An 18,440-nucleotide genomic window follows, 5' to 3' on the forward strand; every position below is an offset into this window, starting at 1 on the left:
TCGTCAATTTATAATCCATTAACCCAAAGGGAAGTATGACAATGTTTTGAGTTTTGTCACCCCGAAACAGTAGAAGGCGCTATACACCAATGGAATGTAGGTTTTCAACCTGTGACCCAAATGTTGACGCAAGGACAGTCGAAACATGACTGGAAATTTGTTTTACCGAGCTGCTAAAATTGTCCAATTCAGCAGGTTTACACTTCTATCTGAGTCAAGATTACTTTGCACGCAAACTCAAGCAGAGCCACCGACTGTCAGACAGCAAAACAATGGAATAAGGTATTCAAGTTGTCAGCAAACTAAAAAGCTAGCTAGCTTGACAACTCTGTCAGTGTTTGATTCCTGTGGTCAAATAACTTATGCATTTGGTCGGCGACCACCTTTTGCAAAAGGTGTGCCCATTGTACATAAACTGTCCATTTTGGGCACGCGCTTCCATCTCTTTAATATATAAACGGATCACCTGACACATTAAATGGTGTATCTAGCTAGTAAGCAGTATGTCCTATAAAAATCTCACTATTACACTTCAGGTACACCGTGCATTGCTCGGTACTGTGCATTGATTTCTGTTCTTCTTTAAATGATTATTGCTACTGTAACTGTAATTACACGTGCAGGAGAATAATCCTGAACAACCCCAAGAAGAGGAATGCCCTGTCTCTGTCCATGCTGGAATCACTGAGAAGCAACATCCTGGCTGACATCGACAGCGACGACCTCAGAGTCATCATCATATCAGGTAAGTTACCACCAGAGTACTGATCCATGATCAGATGTGCCCCTTGGTCCCCCCTTCATAAACACTGTTGTATTGTGTTTTGTGTGTTCCAGCTAAGGGACCAGTGTTCTCCTCTGGGCATGACCTGAAGGAGCTGACGTCAGCACAGGGCAGAGATTACCACACCAAGGTGTTTCAGGCCTGCTCAGAGGTGTGGTTCACTGTCGTACTGTATACAAATATACTGTACACACACATCATCATCATCATCATCATCATCATCATCATCATCATGATTGTCGATCGCTCCAGTCGTTTATGATTGTTCTCCATAGAGTCTTCTATTTGGGGGTCTTCAGATGGCAGAGTACATACAGTACACACACACACATTCTCATCTACAAACACACTCATACCTCTTGTTGTTTTTTAAGGTTATGACCCTGATACAAGACATTCCTGTGCCTGTGGTTGGTGAATGGGGTTGCCACAGCAGCAGGATGCCAGCTTGTTGCCAGTTGTGACATTGCCGTGGTGACGGAGAAGTCCACCTTCGCCACGCCAGGGGTCAACGTGGGTCTGTTCTGCTCAACCCCAGCCGTGGCAATAGGAAGAGCTGTCCCCAAGAAGGTAAACACACACATACACAAACACACTCTGTGTAGCACTGATATATTCTGATATTTTACAGGTCGCCATGGAGATGCTGTTCACAGGAAGCCCGATCTCGGCACAGGATGCTTTGAGGCACGGGCTGGTCAGTAAGGTGGTTCCTGAGGAGCGTCTAGAGGAGGAGACGTTAGCCATCGCACGGCGGGTCTGTCAGGCCAGTCGGCCCGTTGTAGCCCTTGGCAAGGCCACCTTCCACAGGTGTGTGTCTCTCACTCCACAGATGTTTTATCAAACTGTAGCACTCAACCTTCTGCCTACCATGTATTCATTCCTTGTTTGCATTACGTTTTGATGTTTTTGTTGGTTTGAGTGGATATCCACTGATACACTTGCATGCAAAAAGACAGAAAAATACTCTCTAATCTTTTGTCTAGAAAGATAAATACTATATACATGTGTAGTTTGATACATATTTGAATCATAATTTCATTTTTTTCCTCTCCCAGACAGATGGCCCAGGGGTGGGATGCGGCCTATACTACAGCCTCTCGTGTCATGGTGGATAACCTGGCTCTCAGAGACGGACAGGAGGGGATACGGGCCTTCATAGAGAAACGGAAGCCTGTGTGGACAAACAAAGCAGAGAAGGCCAATGACGAGTGATGTCTGCTGGGCTGGCCTACCATGGCCTGTGAGGGGTGCACGGGCTGGTGAGGGATGCTCGGCCAGCTCGAACCAGGGACCCTCTGCACACATCAACAACTGACACCCTCAAAGCATCGTTATCTATCGCTCCACAAAAGCCACAACTACTTCAAGGTCTCAGAGCGAGTGACGTCATCGATTTTAAACGCTATTAGCGCGCACCCCACTAACATGCTAGCCATTTCACACTGTGGATGGTTGAGGTGTAAGGGATTACTGCAGGGCTGTCTTCATGTATGCCCTTAGGAGGGGGTGAGGTGAAGGGTCTTGGAAAGGTAGATACTTGAGATACACCCATGGTCAAGGGACTCACACAGTACATAGATTGGGCACTTCTTGTGAGACAGAATGTAAATGTTTAAAGGAGCAGTTGAGACCATTAAAAAGCGGTCACTCCGCCACTGATTTGGTAAAAAGCTGATGGATGGGACTGGAGACATGTAACCACTCTAAAATTCATAGACAGAGCTATGGATGCAAGGACTGACCGTCCATGAGATACAAATGTGTTTTGAGGCTATACATTTCTTACAAAGGTGTAAAACAAGCTTATATTTGTGTTTCTGATGGGATATGACAATAAAACTAAGCTCATGAGGAATGTAGTAAGTTTTATTCTTCAGTTCTGTATCCAATTTTCAAAGAAAATAGATTAAAAGGAAAACGAGTGGCTCTCGTCGTTGATGAACTAAATTGATAACCAGTCGTTCAGAGACACAAAGACTACTCCATGGCTATTTTAAAAATGACAAAGTTGTCATAGTTGAGGGAAATAATGAAACATAATTCTAGCCCGGTTATGGATTGCAACAACACAATAAATAAAAAAAAGCTTTTGTATATATCTTCACATATAACTAATTGGAACACACAAGCACTAATTCAACATGGTGAAGATAACTATGTAAACAGAAGGCACAGTATGTGAGAATGGTGTGGTGTGTGTTTATATTTTATTTGTTATGTTTGGGAAAGTTGAGTAATGAAATGGTTGCATATTCCAGAACCAATGTATTGATGTGAGCCGGGGTATGAGAGGGCTTTCAATGTTGTTCAGATGATGGATATACTTTTATAATGAATTATACGTCTCATTTATTTATTGTCCTATCATGGTGGAACAGTTTTAAAATAAATGATATCTAATTATTTATTTATGAGCCTAATTTAATGGTACGGTTCACAACCCTATACCCTACACCCACCTGAATGACCCAGATACTAAGGAGAAGTCCCAAACTGTTTTATGGGCCTGCTGTAAGCAGTCTGTATGCAGCCAAAATGCGGTCAGCGACCAAGAGCAGCACTGCCCCCTCAAGATTCTGAGCCTGCTTGGCAGGGTTGGTCCTGCAAAGCCAAAGCCCCCTAAAGGGAGAACATAATATACAAGGAAATTCTCAAAGCTGCTAATGAGAACCTTGATGACCTTGTACCTAGCCGGTGGGAGTTCCGGTGGGGTGCCCCCACCCAGGCAGTGGCAATGCTGGCAACACTAGCTGCAGTAACCCATGGGGAGGGGGTCACACTCGGACTTTCAGAGAGGGGGTATATTATTGTGACCCTGGTGGCACAAAATCAAAAGTCTGACTGCATGGAGATGCTTGGGAATATGGTCAATACGGGTGACCGTATTGTGGGTGTTTCAGGGAAAAGGTGTACATTTGACCTCCATCATCTAGGATGTGACAATGGTTCATAAAATCTCTCAATTTCTGCCCATTTTTGCAGGCCTTCTCATGCAGCTGCAACAGTAAGTGCATTTGTAAATCAGGACCTTTCTTGAGTTGGGCTCTGGGATGATGCAACTGTTGAGAATGTGAGTTTATGGTTGTGTGGGGGGAAAGGGTTGAGTGTGTGTGGGTGTATGTGTGTATCCCACAACTGTTGCGAATGAGTAAAAGATGTTAGGGACGAGAGGATGATCCACAGCCAAATATAATACAAATCGAGGTGAGGGCGATGGAAATGCATTTGGCAGTTGATCTACTTTAATTTGGTAAATGGCACTGTGTGCCCCTTTCGAAGGATGGATCCCAGTCTGTTCAGGGCTATGTTCAGATGTGGGGGGGTCGGAGGTGGTTTGACGGGCATTGGGATGATGGCCCAGCTCGGGATGAGGAGGGCTTTTAGCGGGTGGAATGGTGGGGACCAATTGGAGGTTTACTTAGTAGCAATGCAAATATCATGGTACAGCTATATAGACACTCAATCATTATATTACTTTTTAATGGTACGTTTACAAACATATATTTTGATAAATAGAATTGAAAGTTGTGTCTCATTATGGTAAGTGGTGAAATAAGTATAGCCAGTTACAATTGTAATGGCATAGCAGATAATAAGAAAAGACGATCAGTATGTACCTGGCTAAAAGAGAAGGAATATAATATCTTATTGTTTACAGGAAACCCATTCAACAATTTTAGATGAAGTTTTGTGGAAAAAGAACTGGGGGGGGGTGAAATGTATTTATCCGATGGGCAAAGAAATTCAAAAGGGGTGATGGTTTTAATTAACAGTAATTTTGATCCAAATGTGCAAATTGTCCAAACAAATTATCAAGGTAGATGGATTATTTTAAATATGTTATTGGACAATAAACATACACTGCTCAAAAAAATAAAGGGAACACTTAAACAACACCATGTAACTCCAAGTCAATCACACTTCTGTGAAATCAAACTGTCCACTTAGGAAGCAACACTGATTGACAATAAATGTCACATGCTGTTGTGCAAATGGAATAGACAACAGGTGGAAATTATAGGCAATTAGCAAGACACCCCCAATAAAGGAGTGGTTCTGCAGGTTTGAACCACAGACCACTTCTCAGTTCCTAAGCTTCCTGGCTGATGTTTTGAATGCTGGTGGTGCTTTTGAATGCTACCACTCTAGTGGTAGCATGAGACGGAGTCTACAACCCACACAAGTGGCTCAGGTAGTGCAGCTCATCCAGGATGGCACATCAATGCGAGCTGTGGCAAGAAGGTTTGCTGTGACTGTCAGCGTAGTGTCCAGAGCATGGAGGCGCTACCAGGAGACAGGCCAGTACATCAGGAGACGTGGAGGAGGCCGCAGGAGAACGTTCTGCTGCCTGCAACATCCTCCAGCATGAACGGTTTGGCGGTGGGTCAGTCATGGTGTGGGATGGCATTTCTTTGGGGGGCCGCACAGACCTCCATGTGCTCGCCAGAGGTAGCCTGATTGCCATTAGGTACCGAGATGAGATCCTCAGGCTCCTTGTGAGACCATATGCTGGTGCGGTTGGCCCTGGGTTCCTCCTAATGCAAGACAATGCTAGACCTCATGTGGCTGGAGTGTGTCAGCAGTTCCTGCTGATGCTATGGACTGGCCCGCCCGTTCCCCAGACCTGAATCCAATTGAGCACATCTGGGACATCATGTCTCGCTCCATCCACCAACACCACGCTGCACCGCAGACTGTCCAGGAGTTGGCGGATGCTTTAGTCCAGGTCTGGGAGGAGATCCCTCAGGAGACCATCCGCCACCTCATCAGGAGCATGCCCAGGCGTTGTAGGGAGGTCATACAGGCACGTGGAGGCCACACACACTACTGAGCCTCATTTTGACTTGTTTTAAGGAAATTACATTACATGGGTTGATAAATTTGATTTCCATTGATAATTTTTGTGTGATTTTGTTGTCAGCACATTCAACTATGTAAAGAAAAAAGTATTTAATAAGAATATTTCATTCATTCAGATCTAGGATGTGTTATTTTAGTGTTCCCTTTATTTTTTTGAGCAGTGTATATAACGAATAGGACTTCGGAGGGCAGAAATGATTCAATATTAAAGCATTAGACCTCTCACTAAAAGCATCAGTCATACAAAAGTTATACTTAAATCAAAACGGGTTCTCTAGTAAATTGGTGCGAATGTCTCATCCTATGTTCAAGAAGGGCCTTTTCCCCTTTATTCAGACTACACCTAATCACTTTCGATTGTTTGAAAAGGAACTAATCTCCAAAATATATTTATTTTTTAAACAAGCCTTAGAAAGTTGGTTGCAATTTCAGTTTAATCCACCTGAAAAGACAGAACAAATACTAATTGATTTTCTGTATTTTTCAAAGAAATGTTTAAAAAAGGTATGACATCATAAATCGGACTGGTGGAGTTATATCACACATGCAGCTAACACAGACATATGGAAATGTCTGCTCTACCCAAATTACAACCAATTAATTGAAGCATTACCACAAAAATGGAAGAGGCAAGTAGAAGGGGAAAAAAGTAAGAACTTGTATGTTGGATTAAAGAACATAAATGGTTAAAGAAAATTGTGATAAGTAAAAACATATAACAATTTCAATTAAGGACCAAAAAACTGACAGCTGTGCCATATACAGTGCCTTGCGAAAGTATTCAGCCCCCTTGAACTTTGCGACCTTTTGCCACATTTCAGGCTTCAAACATAAAGATATAAAACTGTATTTTTTTGTGAAGAATCAACAACAAGTGGGACACAATAATGAAGTGGAACGACATTTATTGGATATTTCAAAAAAATGTAACAAATAAAAAACTGAAAAATTGGGCGTGCAAAATTATTCAGCCCCTTTACTTTCAGTGCAGCAAACTCTCTCCAGAAGTTCAGTGAGGATCTCTGAATGATCCAATGTTGACCTAAATGACTAATGATGATAAATACAATCCACCTGTGTGTAATCAAGTCTCCGTATAAATGCACCTGCACTGTGATAGTCTCAGAGGTCCGTTAAAAGCGCAGAGAGCATCATGAAGAACAAGGAACACACCAGGCAGGTCCGAGATACTGTTGTGAAGAAGTTTAAAGCCGGATTTGGATACAAAAAGATTTCCCAAGCTTTAAACATCCCAAGGAGCACTGTGCAAGCGATAATATTGAAATGGAAGGAGTATCAGACCACTGTAAATCTACCAAGACCTGGCCTTCCCTCTAAACTTTCAGCTCATACAAGGAGAAGACTGATGCAGCCAAGAGGCCCATGATCACTTTGGATGAAATGCATAGATCTACAGCTGAGGTGGGAGACTCTGTCCATAGGACAACAATCAGTCGTATATTGCACAAATCTGGCCTTTATGGAAGAGTGGCAAGAAGAAAGCCATTTCTTAAAGATATCCATAAAAAGTGTCATTTAAAGTTTGCCACAAGCCACCTGGGAGACACACCAAACATGTGGAAGAAGGTGCTCTGGTCAGATGAAACCAAAATTGAACTTTTTGGCAACAATGCAAAACGTTATGTTTGGCGTAAAAGCAACACAGCTCATCACCCTGAACACACCATCCCCACTGTCAAACATGGTGGTGGCAGCATCATAGTTTGGGCCTGCTTTTCTTCAGCAGGGACAGGGAAGATGGTTAAAATTGATGGGAAGATGGATGGAGCCAAATACAGGACCAATCTGGAAGAAAACCTGATGGAGTCTGCAAAAGACCTGAGACTGGGACGGAGATTTGTCTTCCAACAAGACAATGATCCAAAACATAAAGCAAAATCTACAATGGAATGGTTCAAAAATAAACATATCCAGGTGTTAGAATGGCCAAGTCAAAGTCCGGACCTGAATCCAATCGAGAATCTGTGGAAAGAACTGAAAACTGCTGTTCACAAATGCTCTCCATCCAACCTCACTGAGCTCGAGCTGTTTTGCAAGGAGGAATGGGAAGAAATGTCAGTCTCTCGATGTGCAAAACTGATAGAGACATACCCCAAGCGACTTACAGCTGTAATCGCAGCAAAAGGTAGCGCTACAAAGTATTAACTTAAGGGGGCTGAATAATTTTGCACGCCCAAATTTTTCAGTTTTTGATTTGTTAAAAAAGTTTGTATCTTTATGTTTGAAGCCTGAAATGTGGCAAAAGGTCACAAAGTTCAAGGGGGCTGAATACTTTCGCAAGGCACTGTAAATTGCAAAATAGTTGGGAAGAGATTTGCGATGTACCCAATTCCACGGCACATGGTTTACGAATTGATACGCAAAACCACGCCGGATGCAAAACTTAGAATTATTAAATTTAAATTTCTATACAAAATTCTTGCAACTAATATAATGTTATATATATATGGGGGATACAATCTTCCCAGCTCTGCAGATTCTTCTGTAAGGAGGCAGAGTCAATAGATCATTTATTTTGGTATTGTCCATATGTAGCTCGTTTTTGGTCACAGGTCCAATGGCTGAAGAATTGCAACATTTGCCTAGAAAAATATATGGCAAATAGAAATCCAAAATGGATGATGTTGAGAGATAGATGGGAGAGGTTGAATGGAGCTGAAGGGTTGGACTAATAGCAAGATAAAACATGTAAATCATACGGGGTCTGTAAAATGTATATCGGTTCAGAACTTTTGTGAAATAGCACAGTTACAAATAGAACTGGATGGACATCAGAAATAGAGGAAGAACTAAAAACAAACAAATAACTTGTAAAACAGATTGTGTCTGTAAAATGTGTATAAGATGTATAAATTGAAGGTAAAAGCCGAAGTGTTTATTAGTTTACTCCAATTGGGGGATCGGTGGTAGGGTTTGCGGGGAATAATTTTATTTCACCTTTATTTAACCAGGTAAGCTAGTTGAGAACAAGTTCTCATTTGCAACTAAAGGTATATTATTTTTAAAAGTATGTATATCTGTATAGGTATGTGTATGTCTGTATAGGTATGTGTATATATATGCATGCGTTTTTGGATATATATATATTTACCCCAAAAATATATGGGGGATTGGAAATGATGCAGACAATTACATTGATGGAACCAATATTCTTTCCGCAACATGAAGCTGATCCACCACCCCTTATAAAAATAAAATAAATGTTATTCTTCAAAAATCAATTGGGTATATAAAGTGCATTCAGAAAGTATTCAGGCCCCTTGACTTTTTCCAAATTTTGTTATGTTACAGCCTTATTCTAAAATTGATTAAATTGTCCCCCCTTATTAATCAACACACAATACCCCATAATTATAAAAAAACAGGCTATATTTTTTTGCAATTGTATTAAAAATAAGCAAAATTATCACATTTACATAACTATTCAGACCCTTTACTCAGTACTTTATTGAAGCACCTTCAAGTCTTCTTGGGTATGACGCTACAAGCTTGGCACGCTTGTATTTGGGGAGTTTCTCTGGAGCAGGTTTTCGTTAAGGACCTCACTGTACTTCGCTCCGTTCAGCTTTCCCTGGATCCTGACTAGTCTCCCAGTCCCCGCCACTGTAAAACATCCCCACAGCATGATGCTGCCACCATAGAGATGGTGCCAGGTTTCCTCCAGACGTGACGCTTGGACTTCATGCCAAAGAGTTCAGTCTTGGTTTCATCAGACCAGAGAATCTTGTTTCTCATGGTCTGAGAGTCCTTTAGGACAAACTCCAAGCAGGTTATGTGCCTTTTAATGAAGAGTGGCTTCCATCTGGCCACTCTACCATAAAGGCCTGATTGGTAGAATGCTGCAGAGATGGTTGTCCTTCTGAAAGGTTCTTCCATCTCCACAGAGGAACTCTGTCAGTGACCATCGGGTTCTTGAACACCTCCCCGACCAAGGCCCTTCTCCCCCAATTGCTGTTTATTTTTCTAGGATGAATCTTGGTAGTTCATCATTCGGGAACCCACTGTGTTCTTGGGGATCTTTAACGCTGCAGACATGTTTTTGGTACCCTTCCCCAGATCTGTGCCTCAACACAATCCTGTCTCGGAACTCTACGGACAATTCCTTCGACCTCATGGCTTGGTTTTTGCTCTGACATGCACTGTTAGCTTATATAGAAAGGTGTGTGCCTTTCCAAATCATGTCCAATCAATTGAATTTACCACAGGTGGACTCCAATCAAGTACAGTAGAAACATCTCAAGGATGATCAATGGAAACAGGATACACCTGAGCTCAATTTCAAGTCTCATAGCAAAGGGTCTGAATACTTGTGTAAATAAGGTATTTTTAAAAATGTATTTGTATACATTTGAAAACATTTCTGAACCCTTCATTATGGGGTATTGTGCGTAGATTGATTTGAATCACTTTTAGAATGAGGCTGTAATGTAACAAAAAATGGACAAATACTTTTCAAATGCACTGTATATTTCTGAATTTAAGTTAAAAACAATGTATGTAGCATTCAAATTACCTCTAATGTATTAAACAAAAATAAAATACATTTACTAAAGAACTGATGAAGCCAATCTTCCAATTATTTTATATTTAGACTCATTTAAACATAATAGGCCCAAATACATTAATGGGATGCAGAGGTATTGTATAATATATCCTGTGTTTAGTTCAGCCTGCACTGGTTAAAGACAAGTTTTGTGAGAGGTTACCTGGTGGCCGTGGGCTTGAGGCATCCATTGAATGTTTAACAGTGGCTGTACTACCACCAGACAGTGCTACTAAAGTACAGTAATGTTCTATGCATTAGCACTGTACCGCCACATGATGGCACCATTGTATCCCTTGAGAAGCAAAGGTTTGATGAAAGGCAAATTGAGTGGAATGTTCAGAATGTAACTATTGCTATGACCAAATTCCTAGTTTGGCCCACAATACAAATATTTTGGTCGCAATAAATAAAAGTACAAGACAATGTGCTAAGTGAAAAATAACATGCAATACTCTTAGTAAAGCACGTAGGGGTCCTGGAAAATTGGCCTGGATAATCCTTTAAGAAAAAATGGTCTGTAAAATTAAGATGAGGGTGTTGGCAGCTGCATAGGGTTGGAAGAGGTTGCAATTAATTTTGAAGTTGCGCTCCACTAGAGGGCAGTGTTTCCTCAAATATCAGCAGATGAATAACGTTGGCACTTCTTATCCCTTTTTCCAGTATCCGGCCTGAGCTTCGTGGTCCATGCATGTAGAATATGTACGAAAACACTTCACTGATGTATGAAGGGAATAGCAATAACATTCTTACAGAAATAAATCTAAAGACACATGATCAGAAATGCACACCCCAAGTTGTTTTATTAAGTAGAGAAAAGTCTCTGAAGAATGACCTGAAACCATTTTGCAATTAATTATTTAACAAAAAGAAGGAATTACTTATTTGCATGTTCAAATAATAACAGTATAATTATAACTGTTTGAGAATGATAAGCATTGTATCAAAAAGTACATAGTTCAGAATCAGCAATAAAAGGGGAGGTGGTTGAATATGTATTCAAATGTGTGATGTCACACTACAAAGTAGTATGTACAGGTCAGTAAGTATTGATTTAATATGTAAGTGCTGGTAACTGAACAGCAGTGAATGTGACTGCTGAAAATACAAGACATGAGTTGACAATTAAAGCATATTGCGGCTTAGTAAGTACTTCAACACCAGTACACATCATCTATAGAAACCTCCTGCAACAAGCTGACACTTACTCTGTGGTGATGAAAATACCGTACTGTTAATATGCAGTTAATGCTCATGTAAACTATTCAGAGGGAAGTAAATCGTACATAACTTCAGGGGAGAAAAGGGGTGTTTTTTCTACGGACGACAAAACAGTTCACTGTTACAGTCTCAATATGGGGTATAAAGCAGACACTGGCCTCGATACCCAAACATACTGTACACACTATTTGGGTTACAGAAATGCTTTGCAATGACTAGAAATGACAGTGGTCGCTAAACTGAGCGAAAGAATAATCTCAATGAAAAAATGAAAGTTGAAAAAATGGTCCTTATACAGTGGAGGTGCTTCAAAATGTAAATGATTTATTTGACAATGATTTTAAAATCTGCACTGATCCGTAATTCTGTTATTTGACAAAGCTTTGTTTCTTCTCTCAGAAAAACAAGATATTCACAAGCATATAGAGTAAATTGACCTCTAAAATAGATGTTTTGGAAGTAACTCATAAAAAATAAAGATGGAAAAGAAAAAAGGAATCATTGAGTTTGTCTCGCCAGGAGAAGTGTCCCTGTCTACTCACAACGTTTCAATAACTCAGTATATTAACAAAACATCATTTACTGTACATTTTCAACTCTAAAAGATATATATATACTTTTAACTCCTGTCATTAATGATTTAACATCCAAAAAATAAAATAATCAATCTTCAGTGGGTTTTTAAAAGGGATCCATAAAAACGTCAAAAGCTGGTATCCTGCAGCATTCACGATGCAGTATGACTTTATGGGTCAGAACGTCACATATAAAGCACAAACAGACCAAACTAAAACTCCTTAACCCCTGTAGGACTACCGCTGGTCTCTGCTGCCACAGTGTCAGTGACTACACCTCAGTGTCTTTCCATCCCGCTCTCCTCCTCTCACAGCAACATAGACTCCTGCATGGTGAACGCCTCTGATGCGTGCCTGTAGTGTGGTCCTCCGAACAGCGGGGGGAGCTGCTGCCTCATGGTGGGCTGCTGCTGCTCGTGGAACTGTGTCCTGTAGTGAGCCAGGCCGTCAGGGCCGGGGGGGAAGGTGAACTCCTGCACGGGGGACATCTGGGCCCTCTGGAAGCTGGGGGAGCGGGGTACACCTCCAGGGGCACGTGTCATGTCACCAACTTCCTGCTGCCCCCACGGCTGCACCTCCACTGCCCCTCCCCGGCCTGGCCCCTCAGACAGGTAGGGTTGTGTCTGCTCCCCTCTCCTCCGCCCCTCGTACCTGCTGTAGGCAACAGTAGGGTACACCGGATAGGCGGCTGCAGTGGAGGTGAGCCGTGTGGGCTGGTGCAGGTATGTGGAGGCGTTACTACCAGGGCTGTCCAGCTGCTGTATGGTGCGGGGGACCTGCGGGGCTACAAGGGTCCGGGGGGGCTGGGCTGAGCTGGGAGGCTGCCTGTGGGTGGTGGCATAGGAGTTGTTCATGAGGGCCTTCTCCGGAGAGTGGCTGGGCCGCTGGGTGGTGACGTACGCCCTCTCCCCATACATCAGACCCATAGGTGGGGTGCCTCGGGAGGGCGGGGGGCCGTAGTGCCTGTCCTCTCCCAGTCCCCTCTGCTCAAGGCTCACACTGTACGGAGGGTAGTGGAGTGGCACCATAGCAGGCCGGCCGGGGGAGTACTGCTGGGGGGGCGTGTGGTACTGGCTCTGGCCGTTGGGGTGGACATAGGGTTTACCCCCTGCAGGGCTGTTGAGTGACAGGGCAGCAGGGATGTGGCGTTTGGCCTGCCTACCCACTGGTCCTTGCAGGCTGGGGGTGGGGGGAAGGGACGGCGATGGTGGCCTCTCCAGCTCCTCCACAAAGTCCTGCTCTGCCCCCCCTGGCACGTTGTCGTACTGAGAGGAGTTGGAGCCGCGGTTGGAGCCTGGGAACAAGCCCCTGGAGCGGGGCCGGGTGTTGAGCAGCAGGGTGTCATCAGGGCTGGAGGGAGACGGGGAACCACCGCGGCTCAGCTGGATCTCCCTGGCAGCCGCTGCTTTGGCAGCCTCCAGCTTGGTCTCGGAGGGCTTGACCCAGCGCGGGGCGATGTCTTTACGGGAGATGCTGGAGGCGGCATTGGAGTTGTGGTTGGCCGTGGCGTGGTTCTGAGGCTTCCCTCCATCCACCACTTTTATAGGAGGGTTGTTGTGTGGCGAGGGAGAGGGCGCCGGGGACGGTGTAGGTGTGGACCCTCTCTCTGGAGTCGCAAGGGGGGGGGCGGAGGGCTGTTTGCAGTGGGGGTCGATGTGGACGGAGGGCTGTTTGCAGTGGGGGTCGAGGTGGACGGCGTTCTCTCCGGACCCCCGTGATCTGGCCTCCCTCTTCTCAGCCTTGTGCTGCCGGACCAGCTTCTCCAGGGAGTCCCTGCCCGCCCGGTTGGGGGGTTGGCTGTCCCGCTGCTGCTCGGGGGAGGGGCTGGGCGCTTTTGGGGGCTCGGCCGGCTGGGCGTGGCTCTGACCATTCGCCACGTGGTTCTGGTTCACCGCCGGCTCTGGGGGAAGCTGCCCAAGAAGCTTCTTGGGATACTCGTCCTCTTTACCTGCACAGATACAACAGACAGAAGGTTAGAGCACCTGGAGGGGAACACAAAACGGAAAAGGCATGTTTTCAAACGATGAATATTAAAAAAAGGGCAATATGGATTCATGCAACATCACTGCCGACGAGGGGCGAAAATAAAGAGAGAATTACATTCACCACAACACTGAAAAATCACGTCTCCACAGGCGAGAAACCAACCAAGGACATAACAAAACACAACATCTGAAATATATCTGATATTAAAATCCCAGAGCGCGAGCCAGAGGCATCCAATTAGGAAGTGCCATTCAAACGTGTAGACTGAAATAATGTGTTTTCACTCAGTTTCATTAAAATGTACTTAGCTGCAGCAGCAGGCCGACCTCCAAAGGTCAGACTGAAATGAGCTAACGGACTGTCCTTAAAGACTTTAGAAGCACATGTAAGAAGTAAAGTAGGAAACGTGGCTGAGTTAGCAGTCAAGGGCAAAAACCATAAAGATCTCAACTCCATGCTGTTTTAAACTCTATTACTTGATGAGTATATTATTATTATTATTACTATTACTACATGAAAATAAAGTGCAGTACAGGTGACATAGATACAGAGAAACAGACAGTGAAGGTGGGACACTGGATGTGTTGGACTCTGGTAGGAACAGTGTGTCCACAATCACCATAGAAACCAGGAGACACGAGCTGGAGAAGAGGAAGTGATGTGACAGGACCAGGATGTGTTGTGAGTTTGAACCAGGAAGTGCTGTCACTGACTGTTATTGAATCCACAAACTAAAGTGGCTCTCCGTTGTGTAAGAAAGTGTCCCATATCCCTGTCCTTAGACTGAATGGGTGAAAACAAAATGGAGACACTGCCTGTAAGTCACAGCATCCATCATTCCTACACAGCTTCCTGTCCTTCTCTACTTTCACTCAGAACCACTCATCTGAAAAGCCTGGATAAGGGAAATAATGGCTCTTAGGTTGGGGATAAAGGAAAGGAGACAAGAAGTCAGAAGCCATTCAAATGTATTGGGACCCAGCCGAGATCAGTGCTTTATTGCTTTCACCCACCCAGTCTTCTCAGTTTGGACTCAGGAGAGGAAGCTACTTGAGAGTATTGAGGATTCACCCAGGAAATATGTGTTCACTGATACAGGTGCTTAAGGGTTGCCAAGTTAAGGGTAGGATGCAGTCTCCACCCCACAATCAAAATGTAAACACAGCCAACAACCTATTCAAACCTTTGTTTAGCCTCTCATTAAAAACCTCATCCAGCAATTTAACTGTCAAAGTTGGAAGAGTTCTGGGTTGAAGATGAGTCCTGAGTGGTGCAGTCCAACAAAAAGCCTCCTCTGTTAGATGATCCTCATTATCCTGATACCAGGAAGAGTTCTGGGTTGAAGATGAGTCCTGAGTGGTGCAGTCCAACAAAAAGCCTCCTCTGTTAGATGATACTTATTATCCTGATACCAGGAAGAGTTCTGGGTTGAAGATGAGTCCTGAGTGGTGCAGTCCAACAAAAAGCCTCCTCTGTTAGATGATCCTCATTATCCTGATACCAGGAAGAGAAAATAGGTCTCCAACAAAAAGCCTCCTCTGTTAGATGATCCTCATTATCCTGATACCAGGAAGAGTTCTGGGTTGAAGATGAGTCCTGAGTGGTGCAGTCCAACAAAAAGCCTCCTCTGTTAGATGATCCTCATTATCCTGATACCAGGAAGAGTTCTGGGTTGAAGATGAGTCCTGAGTGGTGCAGTCCAACAAAAAGCCTCCTCTGTTAGATGATCCTCATTATCCTGATACCAGGAAGAGTTCTGGGTTGAAGATGAGTCCTGAGTGGTGCAGTCCAACAAAAGCCTCCTCTGTTAGATGATCCTCATTATCCTGATACCAGGAAGAGTTCTGGGTTGAAGATGAGTCCTGAGTGTGCAGTCCAACAAAAGCCTCCTCTGTTGATGATCCTCATTATCCTGTGTGTGTGAGTCCTGAGTGGTGCAGTGAGCCTCCTCTGTTAGATGATCCTCATTATCCTGATACCAGGAAGAGTTCTGGGTTGAAGATGAGTCCTGAGTGGTGCAGTCCAACAAAAAGCCTCCTCTGTTAGATGATCCTCATTATCCTGATACCAGGAAGAGTTCTGTTGAAGATGAGTCCTGAGTGGTGCAGTCCAACAAAAAGTGTAGATGTGTACCAGGAAGAGTGTGATGAGTGTGGTGCAGTCCAACAAAAAGCCTCCTCTGTTAGATGATCCTCATTATCCTGATACCAGGAAGAGTTCTGTTGAAGATGAGTGTGGTGCAGTCCAACAAAAAGCCTCCTCTGTTAGATGATCCTCATTATCCTGATACCAGGAAGAGTTCTGTTGAAGATGAGTGTGTGTGCCTCCTCTGTTAGATGCCCATTATCCACAACCATGGTGGTAGGATGCCACAGTACATTAGGACATTCGGAGGTTAAGCCATTATGTAGCCTACAATGTTGAGCGGTGACCAGTCAAAGCTTTAGGCCAGATGCATCTTACTAACTGAAAGTAGTGACTTCAAGTATCTTACTAACTGAAAGTAGTGACACAAAGTATCTTACAGGAAACTGAAAGTAGTGACACAAAGTATCTTACTAACTGAAAGTAGTGACACAAAGTATCTTACTAACTGAAAGTAGTGACACAAAGTATCTTACTAACTGAAAGTAGTGACTTCAAGTATCTTACTAACTGAAAGTAGTGACTTAAAGTATCATATTATCTAAAGTGTCTTACTAACTGAAAGTATTGATTTAAAGTATCTTACTAACTGAAAGTATTGACTTTACTACTAACTGAAAGTATTGAGAAAGTATTGAGAATTTACAGTTAGTAAGATACTTTAAGTTAAGTAGGAATTAAAGTATCTTACAAATTGTAAAGTATTGACTTAAAGTATCTTATTAATTGTAAAGAATTGACTTAAAGTATCTTACCAACTGTAAAGTAGAAGTTAAACAGTTACTACTGTATTGATAATGACTATCTACAGTACCTCGCTAAAAGCAGGCAGAGACAACGAGTGTGGTAGTAATAGAGGAGGATAATCCCTCCACTACAAGACTCCAAGGTAGCTTTACCAATAGTAGCTTTACCAATAGTAGCCTGGCCTGAGTTGCAGTAGCTACTGCACAAGGTTGCGGTAACATTGTGAGAATGCTCTGTAAGAAAACCCCAGGGCTGCTGGGTAGACAGGCGACAGACAGACGTAAAACGGAGGGACAGGCGGAGGAAAGGAGGGATGGACAGATGATGAAACAGGGGAACACCAGTCAGGATAGCCCACCGGTTACTGTCGTAGGAGGGGATGTGGCCCCCACTCCCACCCACACTTTTGTAGGCTGGGTCGAACCATTAGGAGAAGAGGGAGAAGAGGCAGATTAAGCAAGAGACAGAAAGCAAGATGAGACAGACTGCTATCACTAATTACTACTACCACTGGTAATACTACTACATAGCAGCCAGCAGGAGAGCTGTGTGTGAGTGAGTGAGTGAGTGAGTGAGTGAGTGAGTGAGTGAGTGAGTGAGTGAGTGAGTGAGTGTGTTTGAACTGGAACTGTGTGATTGAAGGTGAATGTAAGTGAAGTAACATATGCAGGGTGATACATCCGTGTGTGTGTGTGTGTGTGTGTGTGTGTGTGTGTGTGTGTGTGTGTGTGTGTGCGTGTGTGTGTGTGTGTGTGTTGATATTTTGAGCTTGTGTGTGGCAGTTGTCTAATCTGCATGTGTGGGACAAATGTATAGCCTACTGTAATCAGTGTGTATGAGATGTGTTGGGGGCAGAAGGCTACCTGGTGCGGCCAGCTCCAGTTTGGATCTCCTTAGCTCCACCATGTTGTTCTGCAGCTGCTCAATCACAAAGTCATCCTCAAAGAAGAAGTCCTTGGCCAGAGTCACCTGCAGAAACTCAACCAGATCCTCCATAGACAGCTTCAACAGGTGCTCTGCAAACACACACACACACACACACACACACACACACACACACACACACACACACACACACACACACACACACACACACACACACACACACACACACACACACACACACACACAGTGTGAGAACACTTTCTCCTGTGCAGTTTGAGGACAGTCACAGATCTTAGAGGTTAGCGGAGGTGGTTCAGTGAACATGATGAGCAACTTTGCCTGAGACCTGAAACTGGGGCTTTAGTTCAGCGGGCTAAAACCAGGTGGTCACAATAGCACAATCCTACTGTTCTGGTCTTACTCTTGTGCAGTTTGAGGACCGTGTAAGACATGGCGGTCAGAACTCTCTCTCCCTCCAGGATATAGATGTCCCAGATCCGCAGGGTCAGGGTGAAGGGGGTCTGAGGGAGAGATTGGAAGAGAGACAGAGAGAGGAAGAAAGAGAGAAAGGGAGAGCGAATGAGTGAGCCAGGAATGGAGGAGAAGTAAATATATTTTTTAAATATAATTGAACACTTTCTTTAGCGCATCACCGGCAGTAGGCATGGTG

At 43.7% G+C, this 18,440-nt stretch overlaps 1 protein-coding gene and 1 pseudogene across 4 annotated transcripts in view; one reads left to right on the forward strand and one right to left on the reverse strand.

Moving 5' to 3' along the window:
* The first annotated feature begins 68 nt into the window (after positions 1 to 68).
* Positions 69 to 2,642, forward strand: LOC123994549 (annotated as a pseudogene).
* An 8,346-nt stretch (positions 2,643 to 10,988) lies between these two features.
* The window catches only part of LOC123994552 (USP6 N-terminal-like protein), a 145,490-nt gene continuing 138,038 nt past the window's right edge, over positions 10,989 to 18,440 (reverse strand). For all 4 annotated transcript variants that reach the window (XM_046297267.1, XM_046297261.1, XM_046297266.1 and 1 more), the window contains 3 exons: positions 18,192 to 18,291; positions 17,749 to 17,901; positions 10,989 to 13,955 (listed from right to left, as the gene is read on the reverse strand). In XM_046297267.1, the coding sequence (XP_046153223.1) occupies positions 12,316 to 13,955; positions 17,749 to 17,901; positions 18,192 to 18,291 (1,893 nt within the window). In that variant the 3' untranslated portion in view covers positions 10,989 to 12,315. The remainder of the gene's footprint in view (positions 13,956 to 17,748; positions 17,902 to 18,191; positions 18,292 to 18,440) is intronic.

The sequence above is a fragment of the Oncorhynchus gorbuscha genome, linkage group LG14, assembly GCF_021184085.1.
Source record: "Oncorhynchus gorbuscha isolate QuinsamMale2020 ecotype Even-year linkage group LG14, OgorEven_v1.0, whole genome shotgun sequence".
Taxonomy (NCBI): domain Eukaryota; kingdom Metazoa; phylum Chordata; class Actinopteri; order Salmoniformes; family Salmonidae; genus Oncorhynchus; species Oncorhynchus gorbuscha.